The 23,841-nt window shown below is 42.5% G+C and overlaps 1 protein-coding gene across 1 annotated transcript in view; it reads right to left on the bottom strand.

Moving 5' to 3' along the window:
* Positions 1 to 15,556, bottom strand: part of LOC115095650 (putative hexokinase HKDC1) — an 89,281-nt gene extending 73,725 nt beyond the window's left edge. The window contains exons 1-3 of the mRNA XM_029609660.1: positions 15,306 to 15,556; positions 12,139 to 12,301; positions 3,397 to 3,545 (exon numbers count right to left, since the gene is read on the bottom strand). Coding sequence (XP_029465520.1) covers positions 3,397 to 3,545; positions 12,139 to 12,301; positions 15,306 to 15,368 — 375 coding nt within the window. The 5' untranslated portion in view covers positions 15,369 to 15,556. The remainder of the gene's footprint in view (positions 1 to 3,396; positions 3,546 to 12,138; positions 12,302 to 15,305) is intronic.
* Positions 15,557 to 23,841: the final 8,285 nt, after the last annotated feature.

Below are 23,841 nucleotides of genomic sequence, written 5' to 3'. Positions count from 1 at the left end.
AGTTGATTGGTATTATGGAGTTCAGAATGCCCTCTGGTTTTGGTGTCGAGGGCTAAGTGATGTTGTGTTAAGTATGATGTGTCTTGGGGGATTGTTGATGACCAAGAGTTGAGTGACTCTGGGAGAGGGTCTTGTGGGGTACTGTATCTTGCCGTACGGGGGGATTGGATAATTGCTGGTAGGGCTTCAGATGAGAGCTGGTTTTTTGGTTGAGGTTGGTTCGAGGTAGATGATCAGGAAGATAGTTGGGTGAGATTCTGGTGAGATTTGGATGGGAGTTGGGTGACGTCTGGGCGATTGCTGGATGAGGTCAGGTTGCGTGCTAGTTGAGGTCTGAGTGGGAGCTGAATGATGACGGGATGGTTGCAGGATGAGATCAAGATGCGTGATGGCTGACTTCGGGATGGGTGAGAGCTGGATGAGTGCTGAATGAGTTCTGGATGAGTTCTGGCTGGGGTTTGTAAGGAATCTGGTAGCTGGATGAAGTCAGGATGAGTGCTGGATGAGGTCTGTATGGTATCTGGATTCAGTCGAGGGTGATTTCTGGGTGACGTCAGGGTGCAGGATGGCTGAAGATAGGGTGCGGGTGAATGAGTTTATGAAGAGATCTGGATGAGATCTGGAGGAGTGCAAGATGACATCAGTGTCAATATCTGTGCGAGATGTGTAGATGGTTAGTGGGATAGGCCCGGAGTTAGATGGTAGAAGTTGAGGTCATGAGACGATGTAGTTGAACTGGAAGTGGATGATCCCACAACCTGCGGCTATGGGCATATGAGATGAGACTTGAAAGCCACAGGTAGAGGTGAGTAGATCTTAGTTTAGCTGCCGGGCTGCGCTTCGGGGCTGCACGAAGGGGCGCACAAAGGGGCAGGCTCTTTTGTCGCGCGCCTTCGGCGCACAACACCAAGCACACAGCACCCAGAAAGCAAGCAGGGATTTAAATCCCCTCCTCGTCGTGGTCAGAGTGACGTCAGTGGCGCGACTCTGGGCTCCGGAGGACATCGTGTGGGAAGGAAGCCAGCTTATGCTGTCGAGGGTAAGTCAGCGAGGCCTCGTGGCCGGGGGGTGAGCCGTCTGTGTAGGGCGAGAAATTTAGGGCCTTACCCCGATGGGTCCCGGCGCCGGCTGCGCAGCCCTTTCTCCCAGCTCCTACGGTCGCTGATCGGGGGTGGAGGCGGAGGGTGGCCGTCGGGTTCGCGGGCGTGCGAAGAAAAAAAATTAAAAACTCAGACATTTTTTTAATGTTCCAAAACAGCAGACACCTCAAACAACACTCAAAAAAATAAAACTGAAAAGGGTTTAAAAAATTCACACTCTCCATACCTAGGCACTTTTGATTTCTAGTCATCCTGAGATTGTCGTGGATTAGTGGGAGTGGGGTGCACATACTTTCTCCTCTCTTTCTTATATACTGTATATATACACACAAGCTCACACACACGTGCTTCTTTCTCTCACACACACCCAGGTATCTCCAGCTCTTCTTTGATTGGGATCTGCCAGCAGCCCTGGGTCTTCCTCCTCATTTGCCTGCTGGCAGGTTGCGATCTACCTGCAGCTCTATTCTCTTTCTCACACACACACACACACCCGCGCACCTCAGGCAAGCTCCCATTCACACTCACACTGTGTAAGGATAATTTTAGGCAAGCTAATTAGATCTCCGGAAGACTTTGTAACAGCTATGGATCAGAACAGACTCCAATGACTGATGAGTATGAATCAATATATTGCATATGATTTGAGTGCAGGGATGGTACATAGGCATGACACTATTACCATTTGTTTCCAAATTCCTGTGACATTCTGGCACCAATGTGCTGATAAAGAGTAGGGATGGCCCCAAGGAACATTTGATGTCCCTGGTAACATCAAAGGCCATGACATTTTGTATTTCTTATCACCTGGGAAGATCAAATTCTAAAGACTAGCACCCATACCAATGAGCTGATAATAAGTTAAACAATTGATGTCCTTTACCAAATGGGATATCAAAGGACTTCCTGGGTAAAAGTGCAAATTGAACCACCTAACTTGCAGAGAGAGAGAGAGAGAGATATATATAAGGCATAGCATTTGCTTATTTTAGTTGAATGAGCTGAACAGACCAGAGGTGTCTTCTTCAGAATCCCCGGATCCGAGACCTCCAGATTTCTTATGAACACTGGCTTATAAATATATATGAGGAGGATGTATAAGGGAGGTTTTCAGGTGTTCTTTATTATTCTTTATTAATGTTCTATCTTTATTTCTGCTGTCTCCTATTTACCTGCATTGATTTATGTACAGCTTACTGTGAAATTGTATTCAATGTTGATATTACTTTGCTGATTTATTATCCATATATTTACAACATTTACTAAACTAAGTTTTGTTTTGTTTTGCAATATTTGTTTCTGTGTGTTCTATGACATAATATAAAATGTACCCCACACAGCCACGGTGCACACACACCCACTCAAATTCCATGTAGATTTCCATTCCATACACCCACCCAAATCCCAGGCAGACTCACATTCACACACACTCACTCATCTCAGGCAATTTTCCATTCTCATACACATGGCCCACCCATCCCAGGAAGGCTCCCATGCATGCATGCACACACACCAACCCACCCAATCCCAGTCAGGCTTTCATACACCCCCACCCAGCCCAGGCAAGCTTCTATTCACACACACACACACACACACACACACACACACACACACACACACGCATTTATTTGATCTTTACTTGCAACCATTCCTGGAACTGATTCTCCATTATAAAATAAAAAGATTTTTTTCTACTTCCCATCTTCAGTTTTGATTTTTGGCATTTTTCTTGTTTCTGAATCATTCAGAACTATGTCCATCTCACACATGGGACCCAAGAAAACTCATCTTGTGCCTTTTCCCCAGGCAGGCAGGGTCCACGGGGCCTTTTAGTCTTCCTCCGCTGATGGTGCTGCATGGAGATGTATCTCTTTCATTGGGGAGAGCAGGCATTCTGCGGCTCCTCCTGCATGCCAGCCCCGCGGTATTCAACACTCACGGTGCTAGCACTTTCTCTATGCGCATTTATCCCTAGTGCATGCGTTTTAGCATGGCAACTCATTTGAGTATTGCATCGGGTGCCCAGGCGAGGTGGATGTGCGCGCGTTGAAAAAAATGGATGACCAGGTTGGACGCACGTTTTTTCGGGCATGATATTGCATCGGCCTCAATAGAAAGAAGGTGAGTTACAGCATGGTTGATTGTTAGAAATACTGGACAAGACAACAAATCTTGGTTATAGCTAACTGTATTCAAATGGTTGTTATATATGGTTGTATAGTTAGCAACAGAAGTTCTTTAATAAATATACTCAGCATGGAATTCTGAAAGCGAGAAGTGAGTAGCTTGTACTTACTTCTTCCCCATTGCCGTGTGTTATCTCTTTGGGGGCAGGGTAGATCTGACTTTCCATCTGAACACTCTGCTTCCCATTTTCAGACACTCTCACATTTAGGACTCGGAATTTAGAACCACCCAGATCCAGGGCAAGGAAATCTCCTTTTTCTGTGAAGAAGACATTTATTTATATGTATATGCAACATTCATTTTCTTTCCTTTTTCAATCACCATACAAGGACTCCTGCTACAATCTTTCTCTAAAGCATTCCTAATTGGGCAGTACATCTCACTCCCAGTCAGTTTAATCACCTGCCACTAGTCTATTTGATTCTATAAATGCACTAGGAGGAGAATAGTCTGGCTACCTCTAATAGCTAACCTGTGATAGTTTTCGTTTGAGGTCTTCACAGCCAACCTTCAGGCCGATACAGTACATGCTGTTAGCCCGGGTTTGGACATGTGTTTTCGACGCGCTAGCTTTACCCCTTATACAGTAAGGGGTAATAGCGTGTCGAAAATGTGCGGCCTACCCCCCTGAAACTAATAGCGCCCGCAACATGCAAATGCATGTCGATGGGCCTATTAGTCATTCCCGCGCAATACAGAAAGCAAAATGTGCAGCGAAGCCGCACATTTTACTTTCAGAAATTAACGCCTGCCCCAAGGCAGGCGCTAATTTCGGCCAGCACCGGGGAAGTGTACAGAAAAGCAGAAAAAAATTGCTTTTCTGTACACCCTCCGACTTAAATATCATAGCGATATTAAGTCGGAGGCCCCAAAAATAAAAAAGAATTAAAAATTAAAAAACAAAATTTTTTAAAATGTGCCCGTGGCCCGCAGGTCGGAAGATGGACGCTCAATTATGCCGGCGTCCATTTTCCAAACCTGTGGCTGTCAGTGGGCTTGAGAACCGACGCCGGAAAAATTGAGCGTCGGCTGTCAAACCCGCTGACAGCCGCCGCTCCTGTCAAAAAGGAGGCGCTAGGGACCAGTTAGTGTCCCTAGTGCCTCTTTTTACCGTGGGCCCTCAATTGCATCTTCTTCCCCCCTGAATCACGCGCACAGGAGAGTAGCCTGTGGGTGCGTCAGGAGAGCGGTCGCTCGCCGGCTCTCCCACACTTTTTTCTTTATCGGCCCATTAGCTCTTTAACTTTCACTGCTATGAAGATGAGTAGCCTATTATGACCAAGGACACCAATCCAAATCTACTGCAGGGCTTATTTACAGCTGATTATTCTCCCCGGGTCTTCATGCACATCCATGCCTGGCTGATCCTAGGAGCAGAAGTTGGTCTTGAGATATAAACTCATATCTCCTGCATAACAAGACATCATACTAATGCTGGAACAAACAAGCTGGCCAGCTAAACATGCCTAGAATATTTACTTAATTTAAAATTTGAAAGCAAGAGAAGCATACTATGCATTTTTATTATGCAGATTGAACATTTTCCACAATAAAAAAGTACGTTGTTGGTGTGTTTTACTTTTTAATAATTATATTATTCTGCTTTAATTTGAATTGCCATCATATTTTTTTATAGATGATGTTAATCATTCCAGCACCTTGAATCTCAAGTACTGATAGTACTGCCTCTTTTAGGACAAAATAAAATCACAAAATACATACATAGGAAGTTTTATATATTACCAATAGCACAAAGGCATGGAGTAGAGCTGAATTACTATTTACTGCTAATATTTTTATGAATTTATAGTATATAGAATATCTAAGATTAAGCAGTAAATGCAATTTGCTTCACATTCTGCCTGCTTGATTTTCTATAGTTATCCTGTGCAATAAAATTATTCCAGATTCATTTATTCCAGATATTTGGTTCAAATTGTATTTTCATTACTGAACTGTAGGGGGTTCCCTTGTCTTGTGTTAGGACAACTAAGCATCACTGTGTATTTCTTCTAAGGTAAAGTACACAGATCTGGAAATGGCTTGTGCTTCTTTACATGCATAACTTCCAGCAGAATATAAAGTACAAGTACAAATTACCAGCATCTAAACATAGTACTCACAGCAGCAAAATGTTAACCTTTCACACACTCAGGTACTTAGTCAGTTCTGGAAGTCTCTAGGTAACTGCTGCTTATTAAGGGATTTGTATTTCTCATTGATGCACTTCTTATAAATGAAAGATTTAATACAGAGTGAATTTCAGAAGAAAAGACCTATATGGACTGAAAAGCTCATGTATGTGATGGGCTTCTCAAGAAAGGAGCCCTTTCAAGTCACTAAGAAACCCCTAGAAAGAATTTTGGGTGGGGAAGTATTTGGCCTTCACTCGGGTGCTAATCTAAATTATGAAAATTGATGGGGGGGTGGGGTGAAGATACTGTAGGATAGCAAAAGCTGTCAATTACTGTTAATGATGGGTAGGAGATGTTTCCTCAATGGCTACTAGATGGCCTTCCTTCTGGTAAACGTGCAGGATGCAATCGTCCTGTGTTCAGGGTGGGAAGATTGGTTAATGGTTTAGAGAGGAATGTCTCTTAAGAATGAGAGAGAGAGAGAAATCCTGTAGTGGGAGTGGTCATCCAGTATAAAATGCTGGCATGATAATTTGGCAGGAATTGTAGAGAACCCAGCCAAGTTCTGAGCTTGCCTGGGGTGGCCTCTTTCTGGTGAGGACCTTGCAGGCCTTTCTCTCTTAAGAGGAAAGGTCTGAGATACAGTAGGTGTTTTTCCTGAATGGGCAAGCAACCAGGAGAACAAACCTGAGTCCTGGACAGTCTGGAAATCCTACAGTCAGTGGAGAAAAAATGGAATAAGGAAGTAACAGAAAGGTGAGACCTAGGCTTTTGCTTAGATGGGGCAGAAAAAACTTCTGAAGGATTATAAAGTTTTTATGGAGAACAGAGAGAATTGCTAAAGCCCAGATTTTAAACACCCTGCACATGTAAAATCCAGGCTTTATGCACATGGCTGGGCCTTGCACACCCTGAGCCAATTTTCTAAGGGGCCTGGCCACACGCGTAAAGCCCGGTATGCGTACAAGTGCCGGGCTTCTTCGAAGAGGCAGGCTGGGGGGCATGTTCTGGGTGGAGCAGGGCGGGGGAACGACTGGGACAGCGCCATTGCTCGCTGTCCCGGAGACTCGCACGCCAGCAGCTGGCCGGCGCGCACAACTTACTTCAGCTCAGGAGCTGAAGTAAGTTGCAAAACAATGAAAAATACCAAAAAAAAGGTAGGGTTTGGGGGTGGGGAGGAGAGGAGAGGAGAGGAGAGGGGAAGAGGGAAGGAGTATGGGCAGGGGGGTAGGGAAGTTCCCTCCCAGTCCACTTCTTAATTGGAGCTGACTGGGAGGGAACTGGGGAAAGCTGCAATGCGTCGCCATGCGGAAATGATTAAAGCCCCCCCCCCCCTTTGTGTGCGCCGCCCACATATATACGCACGGATTATAAAATCCACGCGCACATGTGCGCCTGGCCCATGGATTTTGTACCATGCGCGCCAGCGCGCGCATGGTAGAAAATTAGCACATGGATGTGCGCGCACAAAGTGGAAAATCTACCCCTAAGTGTCCAGTGAGTGCGTACTGAAACACTTAGGAGGTAATTTTCAAAGGAGTTACGTTCATAAATGTAACATCCTAACAGCAATTTACTTGAGTAAAGTGCACTTAATCATGAAAATCCTATGGACAGTTCAAAGGCATATATTTTAGCAGTTTTCAAAAACCCACTTACTCAAGTAAAACCCAGTTCTACTCGAACAAATGCTTTTTAAAATCAGGCCCTTAGGGTGGGAGAAACTGATGTTTAAATTTTTTGTTTGTGTATTCTTCTTTTTTGTACTTCAAAGTGAATTACATTCAGGTACTGTGGGGATTTCCTTATTCCCTGAGGACTTACAATCTAACAGGGTCATTTATCAAATCCTGATAGGGCTCTAAAGCGTGATAAATGCGCGATCTTTTTCACGTTGCATGTTTGTAAGCAAATTTGATAAATGAGTATGCAAAAGCGAGCTTTTTATGCACATGAGGGACTCCTGCCACTTGCTGCAAAAATTTATCACACACTAATGTGAGATTTAACGTCTAAAAATAACCTGTTGTGAATGCGGGGGTGCGGTCACTTTCTCTAGAGGGATGTGAGCCCTTGGACCACGGCACAGTTCAGGGAGGAGTCCCAAGACACACCGTGGGACATGAGAGTGTCCAACCATGGGCTGGAGCTGGAACGTCAAAGAACTGGAACAAGGCAAGCTCAGACTTCCACTGGACCTGCATGAACAGGTGAGACCCAGCAACGCAATCCTGTTCTCAAGAGTAGCCCTCCAGCCACTCGATAGCCCTTCCGAACCTGCCCCTTGCAAACGACAAGTGTGTGAGGCCAGACGGAGGCTGAGGGCAGGAACATAACAAGACATGGAACTGAAGAACTTGGAAGACTCAGACAAGGACTCGAGGAACTTTGAAGACTCAGATGAGGATTCCGGATTCAGGCCCTACACAATCGCCCATGGCTGGTCACGGACTATGCCAGAAGCGAAGCAGACTCCAGACGAGAAGTTGAAAACTTGGAACTGGAAACATGACGAAGATTCAGGAGAGGCCTGAACCGGGGCGCACTCTACACAGCCACCTGTGGCTGGTCACGGACTACCCTGAAGCAGAGCAGGCTCTGGCTTGAGTCTAGGGTATGGACGGAAGCAGGAACAAGGAACTCCGAAGACTGGGTTCAAGGATTCAAGACTCAGGATTCAAGGATTCAGAACTTGGATTCAGGAACAGATCTCGGCATTAAAAGCAAGGGCCTTCCAGAGACTTGAGCTGCAGATGCGAAGATAGGCCTTGTGCCACGAAGTATCCTACACAGCTCCCCATGGGCTGGTCATGGACCACGATGGTTGCACGCCAGGAAATGTGGACGAGAAGGAAACCTGGAAGCAGGTCAAAGAGCCAGAAGCTAGAACATCAGGACCAGGACTGGAAGAGCAGGAACATGGAACACTGGAAACATGGAACATCAGGAATATGGACAGGCGATGAAGGAGCTCCAACGAGGAACAAGACCAGGAACATCAGGAGCATCTAATGAAGAAGACCAGGAACATCAGAAACATCCAATGAAAAGCCATCTAAACATGAGGAGACCACGGAGGACCTTGGCCGGACAGAAGAAACATGGACAACCATGAAGATCTGATGCGAAGGCGCCGAGGAGAGGAAGCAGGGCCCGTTTAGAGGTTATAGGACTGACAAGGCGATGGCATCATCAGTTGGGGCCGCGGGGCATTTCCCGCCGCTGGCCCTTTAAATAACCAGAAGGGACGTGCGCACACACCTAAGCAGGGCCCAAGGACAGGTAGGAGCAGAGCAGCAGCATCAGAGGTGTTCCTGTCGCGAAGAGGTGGAGCGTAGCGGTGGCGGCGACACCAGGGCCGTGAAGAGGAGTGCACCAACAGCAGTTCCATGCCACAAGGAGATGGGAACAAAAGCGTCGGCGGCATCTGGGCCGCAAAGAGAGGACCGACAGCTAGGGGTGTGCATTCGTTTGCAATGTATTGGCAATCCGCAACGTATATGCCATATTCGTTGTATTCGTGGAGGTCACGAAATGTATGGCGAACTCCCACAAATACAACGTATCACTAACAAATTAGCCCTCACCCTCCTGACCCCCCACCCAAGATGTGCCAAAAGTCCCTGGTGGTCCAGCGGGGGTCCTGGAGCCATATCCTGTACTCGGGCTGTCGGCTGCCGGTATTCAAAATGGCGTCGATAGCCTTTGCCCTTACTATGTCACAGGGGCTACTGGTGCCATTGATAGGCCCCTGTCACATGGTAGGAGCACAAGATGACGCCGGCTGTCCATTGCTCCTACCATGTGACAGGGGCCGACCAATGGCACCAGTAGCCCCTGTGAGTGCATTCCATAATGCAAGTGCAACTTTGTGCGGATTAGTTTGTGTGCATTATTGCAGATCCTGGGACTATGTTAGGTGCTATATTTCTGTTTCCATTTCTCCAGTCTTGCACTGCATGCAGAGTGGCTTTTTTGGGTTTCCATTCTAGTTTCAGTCTCCATATTTATAATTTGCAGTCTTTCTGTACTTGGTGAAGGTCGATTCTGTGAATGTGACAGAGGTGAGGTATTTTACTAACATGTTTGCATTTGTATTAGTCTTATTTATTGTGTTTTCTCATTAGGTCAATCATTGGTGGGAAATTGCTGTCTTTTCATAAGTAAGGAAATTGCGCCTGGTAGGAGGGAGAGTTTATGTTGCTGTTACTGAGATGACACCAGAATATCTTTTTTGTATAGTGAGTTGTATGGGGAATGTCCTAGTTCTGCTCTGCACTCATTGTTGGGGGGTTCATGTGGATGCAGGGTATAGGTTTACATTTAGCCCCGTGACAGTCATGTGTTCAGTGGGTCATGCAAGTGAGAACCATCTGTCAGGTGTATCCCGACTGAAAAAGGCTGAGAACCACTGCTCTAGGGTATATTTTTAGATCTGCCAAGTCTCATGTTTATTTTATGTTTATTTATCTTTGATATCCTACTTTTAAAACAATTTAATAAAGCAGCTTACATTACTAAAAATGACAAACAACATAAAGAAACAAATACAATATATAAGACTTTAACCATAAAATATAAACAACACATATGGCTTTTGAAATATGAAATGTTTATCTGATCTAGGGGTTGATATGGAAGGTTAGGGCTTAACTGAGTGGGTTTTTTTGTAAGCTATATTTCCACAGTTCAACTGATTATAATATTTTTTATTTTGCTTTAAAACTTTGCTCTTATTGTTCTACTTTAACTGGGTGGATATTATTTTTTGGGTATGTTGAAAGAGGTAAAGGAGTAAATGTGAGTGCCTATGCACTATTTCAAAAACATGTACTTTCGCAAATGTCCCTCAACCTCAACAAAACCGAAATACTTCACATGAACAACAAGACAATATCACCTCTTAAAGATAACAACTCAGCACCTACATTTGACGACAGATTATCCTCCTCAGCCAGAGATCTCGGTGTACTCATTGACAATGAACTCAACATGAAGAAATATATAAGCTTAATAAGCAAGGATGGTTTCTTCAAACTGCAAATCCTCAAAAAAAAAAAATCAAACCTCTTCTCTACACCCATGACTACAGAACAGTACTCCAAGCACTGCTATTCTCCAAACTCGACTATTGTAATGCACTACTCCTGGGCCTCCGATCCAACGCTCTCAAACCAGTACAACTACTCTAAAATGCAGCGGCAAGATCACTCTCAAATGCTAAAAAATCCGAACACATATCACCAATCCTCAAAAACCTCCACTGCTAACCATCCCAGAATTCAATACAAATTTCTAACACTCATACACAAAGCACTATACACTGAAAAATTAGACTGGCTCAGCCCTTCCCTCCCAGAGAACACTCCGATCCACCAACACTGGACTCATTCCTACTCCATCACCCAGAACAGCCCACCTGACCTCAAGAGAATGAGCCCTAACAGTAGCAGGTCCAGCGCTATGGAACAGCCTACCACCTCAACTCAGGCTCAACCCCATAACCCAATCATTCAAAAAGAACCTAAAAACATGGCTCTGCCAAAAAGCATATCCAACTACCACCCACCACCCAACACATGAACACGAGCGCTCCCCCACACACCTCCCACCCCCCTCCCTCAACACACACAGCAGATCCGCATAATCACATATCATGATCAACCCCAAAAACCTAAACTTTCCCACTACTCCTGACTTACAACCAAACTCTTTACCCCTAAACTGATTCAGAATGACTCCACAGACCAACTGCCACAGACTCCACTAAGCTTTAACACAAAATATCATAAAGTCTAAGATACAAAAGGCTATAAAGTTCAAATGCAACATGTTACAAAGTTCAAGATAAAATGTCAAAAATGTTCAATCACAAATGTTAAAAATGTACAATCTTAAATGTTAAAAAAGTTAAATCTTAAATGTTAAAAATGCTCAATTTTAAATGCCACAATGTTCCTTTGTTAAACAAGAAGTCTAAGCTAATAGACTCCTTTGTCACACTGTAAACCGGTGTGATTTGTCCGATGAACATAGGTATAGAAAAACAAATAAATAAATGTAAGCAAGCAAACATACTTATTTTGATGTACATTTGCCCATACCATTCTTTCTGCCAGTTTTTCACCAGGCTTCCCAGTTATGTATCTTAACCATTGTGCAACACTGCTAGTTGAATCCATTTTTATGTCTGGGAGCTCTAGACGTTACATTTTGTTAATGCTTCATCATAAGTTTACTAAAAATGGCTTTTTTGCATTTTCAGTATACTGATTAAAATGAATTATTTTAGCAGATCTGTACCAACAGTCTTTAGGGTTAAGACAGGGCTACCCACATCTGTCCAGGTGACTCCTCAGTCAATTGGATTTTTCGGGTTATCTACAACGAGTATGCATGACATAAATTTGCATATACTATAGACCCAATATATGCAAATTTATCTCATGCATAGTTATTGTGGATATCCCAAAACCCAACTGGCTGTGAGGCCACAAGGATATGTTTGGAACTCTGGGTTAAAAGGTATGGTGTCATTGGCAATGGTGGCATTAATGTTAAATGTAATTTCACTAGGCATAATGCCAATGCCAGTTTCCAGTTTATGAAGTGTATTACAGTGTATTGACGTGCACTAAATCTGAAATCAAAACAATACAATATTTGCAGTGAAATTCCTTTACAAATTTTCCAGAATTCAAAGGAAGATTGATCACCTGATCCATCAGGGGTTGACCGGACATGTGTTGGCAACATTTTTACCATAGCTGTAGGGTTTGTGTCCTTTTTCAGGCCCTTATCCATCTCTTTCTGGAAACGAGTCATGATATCCAATAAATCATCATCAGAGAGACGCATCTGGTAGAGAAACCTGTCAACCTGAAGCCATGAAAGTTGAGATGTTTTAATGATTTACAAATAATCACCAAACTAACAGGGTCATTCATTAAAACACGATATAATTTTAATGAGGGAAAGAGGAGGGGTTAGGGCAGGGCTTGGGCGGGGTTAGAAAAATGTTGATTCTGGTACCACTGCGGGCGATAATGTTTTAGACATTATCACCGGCAGTAGCACTGGAAATAACACCACCTATTCCATTGGAGGTATGGTGGCAATAATGTGTACTGCAGCCGCAACCGTGGCAGGTGAAAACGTACCACTGCGATGCAGCTGGATGCATACTATTGCCCCCACCTCTTTTTGTTTTTTTTTTTGCAAAAAAATCTGAAATCAAAACAATACAATACAATATTTGCAGTGAAATAATAATAATGTACTTTATTATTATTATTTTATCAAATAATATATTGCCTGTAAAATAAATAACCAAATGGCTCACAATCAAAGCAACATATATAATCAATTGAACAATAAACACAAAATAAATAAAATAGACTAGAACAAAACTAATAAAACACAATATTTTTGTTATTTATTGTAAACCGACATGATGTGTATTTTAATGTCGGTATAGAAAAGCTGTTAAATAAAGAAAAGCTGTTAAATAAATATACTGAACTAGACAGCAATATAAAATAAGAGTAATGAGTATTGAGCTAGTCAGATGTCCATCCTACATAGGGCTCTCAACTGTTCAACCAAGGGCCACTAATCCAGCTGCAATTGAATGCCTTACTAAATAGCCAAGCCTTAATGGCTTTCCTGAGCTTAATATAATTTAGCTCTGCACAAATGTCCTGTGGCAAGGCATTCCATAGTACCAACACTAAAAGATGAGCATCGAGTACCTTCCAATCTGATCATAGTAGAAGGAATTTGTAACAGACCCTGTTGAGATGATCAGCGTGTTCTCACTGGCAATTAAGGAGTTAACAGTCTGAACAGATATATAGGAATACCAGTATGAAAATCACAAAAAGTCAAAGAATTTTAAATCTAATCCTGCACAACACAGGAAGCCCATGCAGCTTCTGCAAAATAGGTGAAACATGGTCACATTTTCTTCAGTTGTAATTGGAAAAAGACATACAGAAAAATATTGCCAAGCCTACAACCTGTATTATGGCAATATGTAGCAATGATCTTGTCTGATAAGGTCGATTCAGTACCACCACACTATTTTTTACACTTTAGATATGAAACCGCAGGGTTATGTATGCTCTATATGGTGATTGCAGGGGAGAAACTTGTTCAAATTTTTGTTTTAGCCCAGCAGTTTCCTCTGTTCCTTTGTACTTCTAGCTCAATAGGAACTAGTGCTGGGATCTGGTGACCTTCATTTGCAACCAGTAGGAGATTTTTCCCTTACTTTAAATTCCTCTCCAACATAACCTAGTCTGGTCATTGCAGCGATGGTCCTAGATTATCAGGGATTCTTCCAGACCTCTGCAAACATGGGCACTGAATATGTCCACTAGGTGTCACTCTTATGCAATGACCACAGCTCTCTTCCTCCTGGGGGCTATGAACACTGCACCCACAGCAGCCCCAACCCCAGCCAACCCATGGAGTGGCAGACCGGTCTTTGGGATCACACTGGGGACATTCAGCATGGCAGTGCAATAGAGCTGCCAACTGGCTCCAGATTTTCAGGACAGGTTGATCCAATCCTGGTTTTACTCCACTGCATGCAGGTACTTATAGTCTTGCTTTTCTTAGAGAGCGCAATAGGGAAATCAGAATAAGTCCCTGCATGCAATGGGGTAAAACCAGGACTGGATCATCCTACCCTGAAAAACAGTAACCCTTCAGTGCACACACAAGGCCAAGCCTTTTTTTAAAACCTTGCTATTCCAGTTACCTTAACCACATCCTCTAGCAATAAATTATAAAACTTAATTATATATTGACTGAAAAAATAATCATGTATTATTAGCCTACCAAACATTAAAGTATTCTTCTTAGTTTATTCAAGTTGTACAATATCCCATATTTATTATTAGCACTTGATCTGCATTTTGGTATTGTAGGTTAATAGTAAACTGCTTTAGTACCTATTTTGCAAAATTACAATTTTTGTTTTAATCACATTTAATTTAGTACGTTTTTTTAAATCAATAATTATTTGGATGCTTCTTATGCTAATCAGTGAGAAAAATCACATAAAAACATCTGAAACAAGTCTTAAAATCTGATTTAAATACCATGGAGAAGTAAAAATTGTACATGTTGATGAAGGGAAATGGCTTAATCCTTCCAGAAATACAAATCAAGCATTGAGCTTTAACTTTCAATAGGCGTTTCACGTTCCCTGTTATAGTTTGGAGTATCTATTTGTCCTGCTCTTCCTTGTGACTGGACCTCAAGGACCCGCACTCAAGGGAAAAGGATATCCAGGTGTGTTGCTAAATTTATCGATTGTAAGTCTGAAATAACCCGGGAAGGATTATCCCCATGCTGCTGTATGTGGCTTAGAGGGTCAGCTGTAAACTACTGCATGCAACTCTGTTCCAAAAGCAAGGAGACAATCGTTAACATTATACATTAGTCTGTAAAAAGAAGGGTGGGTCTCCACATCATAATTATGATGAACGCCCAAAGTGGCAAAAAAGTTCAAAACAAATATTAGATAAATGTTTTAGAACATTTGACAATGAATGTCCCAAAATTACAGTACATTGAATAGCCCCTTTGTATGCTAAATTTAAGGCCTCATTAATAAAAGGGTTTCCCAAGTATTGTTCTTATAGAAAAATAATTTTATGAAACAAGCTCGTGTTTTTTATCATCACATTTGTTGCGATTGTATTGATAACACTAAATCCTAAAAATTTCCTTCCAGTTCCATGTCAGTCAGTCTATTTAGTTTACGAATAAACTTTACTCTGAACTAGTTTCCTTTGCTGCAAACTATAATTTCACATCTCTTATGATACTATGAAGAAAATGCTGACATTCAAACTACCAAAATAGATCTTACCTTCTTGATTTGATCCTCTTGCAGTTTCGTGAAGCAAAATGCTATTAACTGCACCGCAAACATTTTCTTGAAAGTTTCTTTTTGTTACAGAAATGGCACAAAATTTTAGCAGGAAATGTGTTAAATAAGTCCTAAAAGTTTCCCTCTTGTTCCCAGTTGAACTTGGTGGTTATTATTTATAATTGTCCCGTTCTGATAGTCACAAACAATTCAGCTTCTTCGGAAAAGACGTTGTCCCAAGACTGACTCCATTCACTCCCGTGCTAGCCTAGTTCAATGATTAAACCTCAAGCATGCTTGCTTCCTCATTCAGGCATTTTTTATTGTCTAGTAGTAAAGGTCTGGGAAACTGCCAAAGTCCAAGAGAAGAAAAATGATTTATTTCCAGCCTACTTTAGATTTTTTTTTTTTACATTAACAATCTAGTTGCTGGACAATGTCACAACAATTTTTTTTAAGTTGGCATACAACGCACTTCAGAGGAGTGTGATTTGCCACATAACATGCTAACTGTGGGGCTCATTTATCAAAGTGCTATATGGCGTTTCGCATGCATTAAGGCGTTTTTGCATGCAAAAAATGCCTTTAATGCATGCGAAAATGCCATTAACGCATGCGAAAGCACCATAATGTTTGCTGTGATGCAAATAAGAAAAAGGGGAGGATATTGGGGTGGGAATTTTGGCCAAGGGGGTCATTTTCAAAAGTGATTGCACGCGAAAAGTCCCTTTTCGTGTGTGATCACTAAATGGGGACAGAATTGGCCCCGGAAGAGGAGGAGTCGGGGCAGAGAGAGCGAGAGAGTCTAGCCATAATGCTCTCCTCCTAAGTAGATATTTATACCTCTATAGGAGGCCTACCTAGTAACTCGAGGTGAGGTTTAGGTATTAGTGTAGGGGTTAGAGGCCACTTTGACATTCAAAGTGAGACATGAGGCAGACAGTGCTCTCTTGTGAAGATTTGATGACCTTCAGAGTGAGGAAACTAACTCAAAGATGAGATTTCTGCAATGTTCTCTCAACCTAGTCTTCAATTTGTTATTATTAGAACAATGACAGAATAGCGAAACCCAGAGATCTAATGCATATGATAAAATCAGGAACCATATTTATTTATTCATTAATAGTATTTATAGGCTGTTTATGCCGAGGATGTATATGGTGTACATAAAAGCATACACAATACAATCAATATTCCAAAATACACACTGATGTACAAAAATTGCACAGTTTACAGAAAATTCAAGGCAGACAGTAACCTGCAACATCACTTGATAGAAATGCCAGCCCAAATAAAAAGATGTTTAGTAAACTTTTAAAGGTCTTAGAGCATGTCACTAAACGCAGCTCCTGAGGCAGGGAATTCTCAAAGACTGGCACAGTCATAGAACATGTTCACTCCCTTGTGTCAGCCAAGTGGCCTTGACTCACAGTATGGACATCCAAGAGGCCCCTTTACGAAGATCGCAGCATGACCAAGTGGGGTTATACTTATGGGGCATGGAGTTAATCCAAAGGAGAGATTCAAGGAAGAACAATATGTGCACTAACATTGCAATTTTATATTTTATCCTCCATTGGACTGGAAGCCAGTAGATGTTAAACAGAACTGGAGTGATATGTTCTCACATGCTATGGTCAGAGATTAACTGAGCAGCCATGAACTGTAATAACAGCAAAGCTCTTAATGCTAAAGCAAGCAAGTCCATGTACACTGAGTTAGAGTAGTCCAATGTGGACAAAATGAAAGTCTGAAAAACAGAATGAAAATCAGGAAATTGTAATAGAGGCTTCAGGTCACACAGTAGTCGCAATTTATAAAAGCCTGATTTGATCACAGCCTTAAGTTGGTGGGTAAAGGACAGGCTGGAATCAATTAATACACCTATGTTTCTTATAAAGAGAAATTTGTAGGTCAATCTTTTCCACCACTTTAGAGGAAGAAATCATGATACTACTACTACATTATGTGTTACATGTTTTCTGGAACATGATGCTTTGTTTTGTAATAGCATCTGTTGACTCACTGTAATCCAATTCTAAGCTCAAAAAAGACACCAGAATTCTCTTTTTGGAGGATACAGACCTCTGCACCAGTTTTCAATTCTAAGAGGTGGTTAAAGCAATCAATCTACCATGGCTGCAAAAATCACCTGGACAAGATAACCTTCATCCAGAAATCTTTATTTAACCTCAGTGACCACACACTCTCTTGGCTTTAATGTTTATTTCTTTCAATTATATAAACTCATAAGAGTCCTAAAATCTAGCAGTATGTAAATGTTTAATACATAAAACAAAACACTTTTCCAAATTGAAGCTCATGAATGGATAGAACAAATATTATACTCAAATGATCCTCCTCATCAACAAATGCAATATCAAATAGGGTGAACAAAGTAGAATAGATGCCAGATGTCCAATCAAATTGCTTTATTCAAGTGGAGACGAAATACTATAAACAAGCCCGACTCTGGCTGAGTTTCATCCCTTACAATTGGGGCTGCCTCAGGGGCTACAATAAAAATAAATATATATATATAAGACTAAATTAAAACAAATAAGAAACATTAAAAACAAGACAACATATAAAATGGTAACATTTAAAATTGAATATGCGATTAATAGTGCAAATGAAGTAATTTGGATGTCCTCACACTATGGGCCTGATTTTAAGAACATAAGAAAATGCCATACTGGGTTAGACCAAGGGTTCATCAAGCCCAGCATCCTGTTTCCAACAGTGGCCAATCCAGGCCACAAGAACCTGGCAAGTACCCAAAAACTAAGTCTATTCCATGTTACCCTTGCTAATGGCAGTAGCTATTCACTAAGGGGTAGATTTTCAAAGGGATACACGCGTACCCCCCGAAAACCTACCCCAACCCCCCCCTGCGCGCACCAAGCCTATTTTGCATAGGCTCGGCGGCGCGTGCAAGCCCCGGGACGCGCGTAAGTCCCGGGGCTTGCATGGAGGAGCGTGTCGGGGGGCGTACCGGAGTGACGCGGCGTTTCGGGGGCGTGTCCGCGGCCCCTGGACCAGCCCCCGGACCGGAACATGGAGCGCGGCAGCCGGCCTGGCGCGCGCAAAGTTACGCCTGCTTCCAGCAGGTGTAACTTTCGGGATAGAGGTAGGGGGGAGGTTTAGATAGGGCCGGGGGGGGTGGGTTAGGTAGGGGAAGGGAGGGCGAAGGAAAGCCCCTCCGAGGCCGCTCCGATTTCGGAGCGGCCTCGGAGGGAACGGAGGCAGGCTGCGCGGCTCGGTGCGCACAGGCTGCCAATTTTGGGCAGCCTTGCACGCGCCCACCCCGGATTTTAATGGCTACGTGCATATCTATTGAAATCCTGCGTACTCTTGTACGCGCCTGGTGCGTGAACAAAAGTACGCGTGTGCGCGGATTTATAAAATCTGCCTCCCAGTGAACCTAATAGCAGGTAACGGACTTCTCCTCCAAGAACTTATCCAATCCTTTTTTAAACACAGCTATACTAACTGCACTAACCACATCCTCTGGCAACAAATTCCAGAGTTTAATTGTGCGTTGGGTAAAAAAGAACTTTCTCCGATTAGTTTTAAATCTGCCCCATGCTAACTTCATGGAGTGCTCCCTAGTCTTTCTACTATCCGAAAGAGTAAATAACCGATTCACATCTACCCGTTCTAGACCTCTCATAATTTTAAACATCTCTATCATTTCCCCCCTCAGCCGTCACTTCTCCAAGCTGAAAAGTCCTAACCTCTTTAGTCTTTCCTCATAGGGGAGCTGTTCTATTCCCCTTATCATTTTGGTAGCCCTTCTCTGTACCTTCTCCATCGCAATTATATCTTTTTTGAGATGCAGCGACCAGAATTGTACACAGTATTCAAGGTGCGGTCTCACCATGGAGCGATACAGAGCCATTATGACATTTTTCGTTTTATTCACCATTCCCTTTCTAATAAATCCCAACATTCTATTTGCTTTTTTGACTGCCACAGCACACTGAACCGACGATTTCAACATGTTATCCACTATGATGCCTAGATCTCTTTCTTGGGTTGTAGCACCTAATATGGAACCCAACATTGTGTAATTATAGCATGGGTTATTTTTCCCTATATGCATCACCTTGCACTTATCCACATTAAATTTCATCTGCCATTTGGATGCCCAATTTTCCAGTCTCACAAGGTCTTCCTGCAATTTATCACAATCTGCTTGTGATTTAACTACTCTGAACAATTTTGTGTCATCTGCAAATGTGATTATCTCACTCCTCTTATTTCTTTCCAGATCATTTATAAATATATTGAAAAGTAAGGGTCCCAATACAGATCCCTGAGGTACTCCACTGCCCACTCCCTTCCACTGAGAAAATTGCCCATTTAATCCTACTCTCTGTTTCCTGTCTTTTAGCCAGTTTGCAATCCACGAAAGGACATCACCACCTATCCCATGACTTTTTACTTTTCCTAGAAGCCTCTCATGAGGAACTTTGTCAAACGCCTTCTGAAAATCCAAGTATACTACATCTACCGGTTCACCTTTATCCACATGTTTATTAACTCCTTCAAAAAAGTGAAGCAGATTTGAGAGGCAAGTCTTGCCCTGGGTAAAGCCATGCTGACTTTGTTCCATTAAACCATGTCTTTCTATATGTTCTGTAATTTTGATGTTTAGAACACTTTCCACTATTTTTCCTGGCACTGAAGTCAGGCTAACCAGTCTGTAGTTTCCCGGATTGCCCCTGGAGCCCTTTTTAAATATTGGGGTTACATTTGCTATCCTCCAGTCTTCAGGTACAATGGATGATTTTAATGATAGGTTACAAATTTTTACTAATAGGTCTGAAATTTCATTTTTTAGTTCCTTCAGAAGTCTGGGGTCCAGGTCCGGTCCAGGTGATTTACTACTTTTCAGTTTCTCAATCAGGCCTACCACATCTTATAGGTTCACCGTGATTTGATTCAGTCCATCTGAATCATTACCCATGAAAACCTTCTCCATTACGGGTACCTCCCCAACATCCTCTTCAGTAAACACCGAAGCAAAGAAATCATTTAATCTTTCCGCGATGGCCTTATCTTCTCTAAGTGCCCCTTTAACCCCTCGATCATCTAACGATCCAACTGACTCCCTCACAGGTTTTCTGCTTCGGATATATTTTAAAAAGTTTTTACTGTGAGTTTTTGCCTCTACAGCCAACTTCTTTTCAAATTCTCTCTTAGCCTGTCTTATCAATGTCTTACATTTAACCTGCCAACGTTTATGCTTTATTCTATTTTCTTCTGTTGGATCCTTCTTCCAATTTTTGAATGAAAATCTTTTGGCTAAAATAGCTTCTTTCACCTCCCCTTTTAACCATGTCGGTAACCGTTTTGCCTTCTTTCCACCTTTCTTAATGTGTGGAATACATCTAGAATGTGCTTCTAGAATAGTATTTTTTTTTAACAATGACCACGCCTCTTGGATATTTTTTACTTTTGTAGCTGCTCCTTTCAGTTTTTTTCTAACAATTTTTCTCATTTTATCAAAGTTTCCCTTTTGAAAGTTTAGCACGAGAGCCTTGGATTTGCACACTGTTCCTTTTCCAGTCATTAAATCAAATTTGATCATATTATGATCACTATTGCCAAGCGGCCCCACCACCGTTACCTCTCTCACCAAGTCCTGTGCTCCACTGAGAATTATATCTAAAATTGCTCCCTCTCTCGTTGGTTCCTGAACCAATTGCTCCATAAAGCTATCATTTATTCCATCCAGGAACGTTATCTCTCTAGCGTGTCCCGATGATACATTTACCCAGTTAATATTGGGGTAATTGAAGTCTAACAGTACATAAGAGCAAAATACTGCACTCCAAGCAATATCGCAGAAAACACAAGTGCAGGCACACAGTTCAATCCTGACAGAGCACTCACAACCGTGTATATATTAAATTCTTTTAATCCTTCAATATGGCAACTCCTCTGACTCATACAGGCAACAGACTTAATGGCGTCCCCCGACACGGTACCCGTGTTTCGCCGCGGGCTGCATCGGGAGGGCTCGCCAATAGGGGTTCATAAGAAAGCTGACAGCATAGGAACTTAAAAGTGACAGGGTACCGTGTCGGGGGACGCCATTAAGTCTGTTGCCTGTATGAGTCAGAGGAGTTGCCATATTGAAGGATTAAAAGAATTTAATATATACACCGGTTGTGAGTGCTCTGTCAGGATTGAACTGTGTGCCTGCACTTGTGTTTTCTGCGGTAATTGAAGTCTCCCATTATTACTGCACTACCAATTTGGTTAGCTTCCCTAATTTATCTTACCATTTCACTGTCCGGCTCACCATCTTGACCAGGTGGACGGTAGTATACCCTTATCACTATAGTCTTCCCCGACACACAAGGGATTTCTACCCATAAAGATTGAATTTTGTATTTAGTCTCATGCAGGATGTATTTAGTCTCATGCAGGATGTTTATCCTGTTGGACTCTATGCCATCCCGGACATAAAGCACCACACTTCCTCCCGAGTGCTCCTCTCTGTCATTGCGATATAATTTGTATCCCGGTATAGCACTGTCCCATTGGTTATCCTCTTTCCACCATGTCTCTGAGATGCCAATAAAGTCTATGTCATCATTCACTGCTACACACTCTAACTCTCCCATCTTACTTCCTCCCTAGGGGAGCCCTGATGGCTTTCCCCGTTCCCGGAAGGAACTTTCCTTCCACGCCCCCCCCTCCCCACCTTCCCTTCTCTGCTCCTACCTAACCAGCCCCCCAGCCCTACCTAACCCCCCCAACCTTTATTTCGTAAGTTGCTCCTGCCTTTGGGGAGGCGTAGGTTGTGCGTGCCTGCTGAGTACCAGCGCGTGATCCCCCGGCATGGCCACTGTGCTAGAGGCCTCGGTCCCACCCCCTTCCCGCCTCTTTCACAAAGCCCCAGGACATATGCGCATCCTGGGGCTTTGCGCGCGTCGCCGGGCCTATGCAAAATAGGCTCGGCGCGTAACCCTTTTAAAATCCGCCCCTATATGCATTGGCAGAAGAGCAAATTTAAAATTAGTAGAATTCAAAATATATGAGAAATATAAATGAAATCATACAGAGTATTAACTCTAGAGCATAGCCTTGGTTCAGTTGGCACAACTTCCTGTGGATTCATCCATATTTATAAAATCGGGCGTACATTTGTGGGCGCTGGGTAGCACGCACAAATGTAGGCCGCACGCGTAGGTTTTAAAATCTACCCCAGTGTATAAGAACATAAGAAATTGCCATGCTGGGTCAGACCAAGGGTCCATCAAGCCCAGCATCCTGTTTCCAACAGAGGCCAAACCTCTGCTACTGATACAATTAATCAACGGAACACTTGTGCTATGGTGTTGCTTATGTACGGTGGCTCTATTGAAGGACAACCAATTGATGGGTGTCCTTTTCTTTCGCCCCGTCTATTATTCTTTATTATCCAAGTTTTGTGAAACCATTTTTCTTTCAATTTTTCTTCTTCTTAAACTATTTTCCTAAAAACCCCTTATTTCCCCGTTTTCTGAGGCGACCCGCTGCTTATGTGTAAATACTTATCAAGGCATCCGTCTCAACTTCTTCTCACGGGTTCGCGTCTGCTTGCCCGACATGGGCCATGTTTCGGCACGTTCGTGCCTGCTTCAGGGGCTACGGGAGGGGTAGTGCTGTGTCCTAACCAGGTACACAGTGGCTGTTATGTCTCCAACTATGAAGATAACACAATTAATTCTCATCTCAATTCCATTTCATCATGAAATGGAATTGAGATGAGAATTAATTAATTGAGATGAGAATTAATTAATTCCATTTCATAATTAATTCCATTTCATCATTGATGAAATGGAATTAATTCCATTTCATCATTGATGAAATGGAATTGAGATGAGAATTAATTAATTGAGATGAGAATTAATTAATTCCATTTCATCATTGATGAAATGGAATTGAGATGAGAATTAATTGTGTTATCTTCATAGTTGGAGACATAACAGCCACTGTGTACCTGGTTAGGACACAGCACTACCCCTCCCGTAGCCCCTGAAGCAGGCACGAACGTGCCGAAACATGGCCCATGTCGGGCAAGCAGACGCGAACCCGTGAGAAGAAGTTGAGACGGATGCCTTGATAAGTATTTACACATAAGCAGCGGGTCGCCTCAGAAAACGGGGAAATAAGGGGTTTTTAGGAAAATAGTTTAAGAAGAAGAAAAATTGAAAGAAAAATGGTTTCACAAAACTTGGATAATAAAGAATAATAGACGGGGCGAAAGAAAAGGACACCCATCAATTGGTTGTCCTTCAATAGAGCCACCGTACATAAGCAACACCATAGCACAAGTGTTCCCTTGTATTGGTGTGTGTTGGAGAATTATTATTGAAGGGAAGAGGTTGGTTGATGTATAGTGAATACTGATACAATTAATAGCAATGGCTATTCCCTAAATAAACTTGATTAATAGCAAAAAAGTGGACAATACTTATGAATTTATGAAGCCAGGACTTCCTGGAGGACATTCCATATTTTTGTGGATTTTAGGTAA

The sequence above is a fragment of the Rhinatrema bivittatum genome, chromosome 7 (genome assembly GCF_901001135.1).
Source record: "Rhinatrema bivittatum chromosome 7, aRhiBiv1.1, whole genome shotgun sequence".
In the NCBI taxonomy this organism is placed as follows: domain Eukaryota; kingdom Metazoa; phylum Chordata; class Amphibia; order Gymnophiona; family Rhinatrematidae; genus Rhinatrema; species Rhinatrema bivittatum.
The sequence above is the reverse complement of the archived record's forward strand: the minus strand, read 5'-3'. Positions and strand labels throughout refer to the sequence as shown.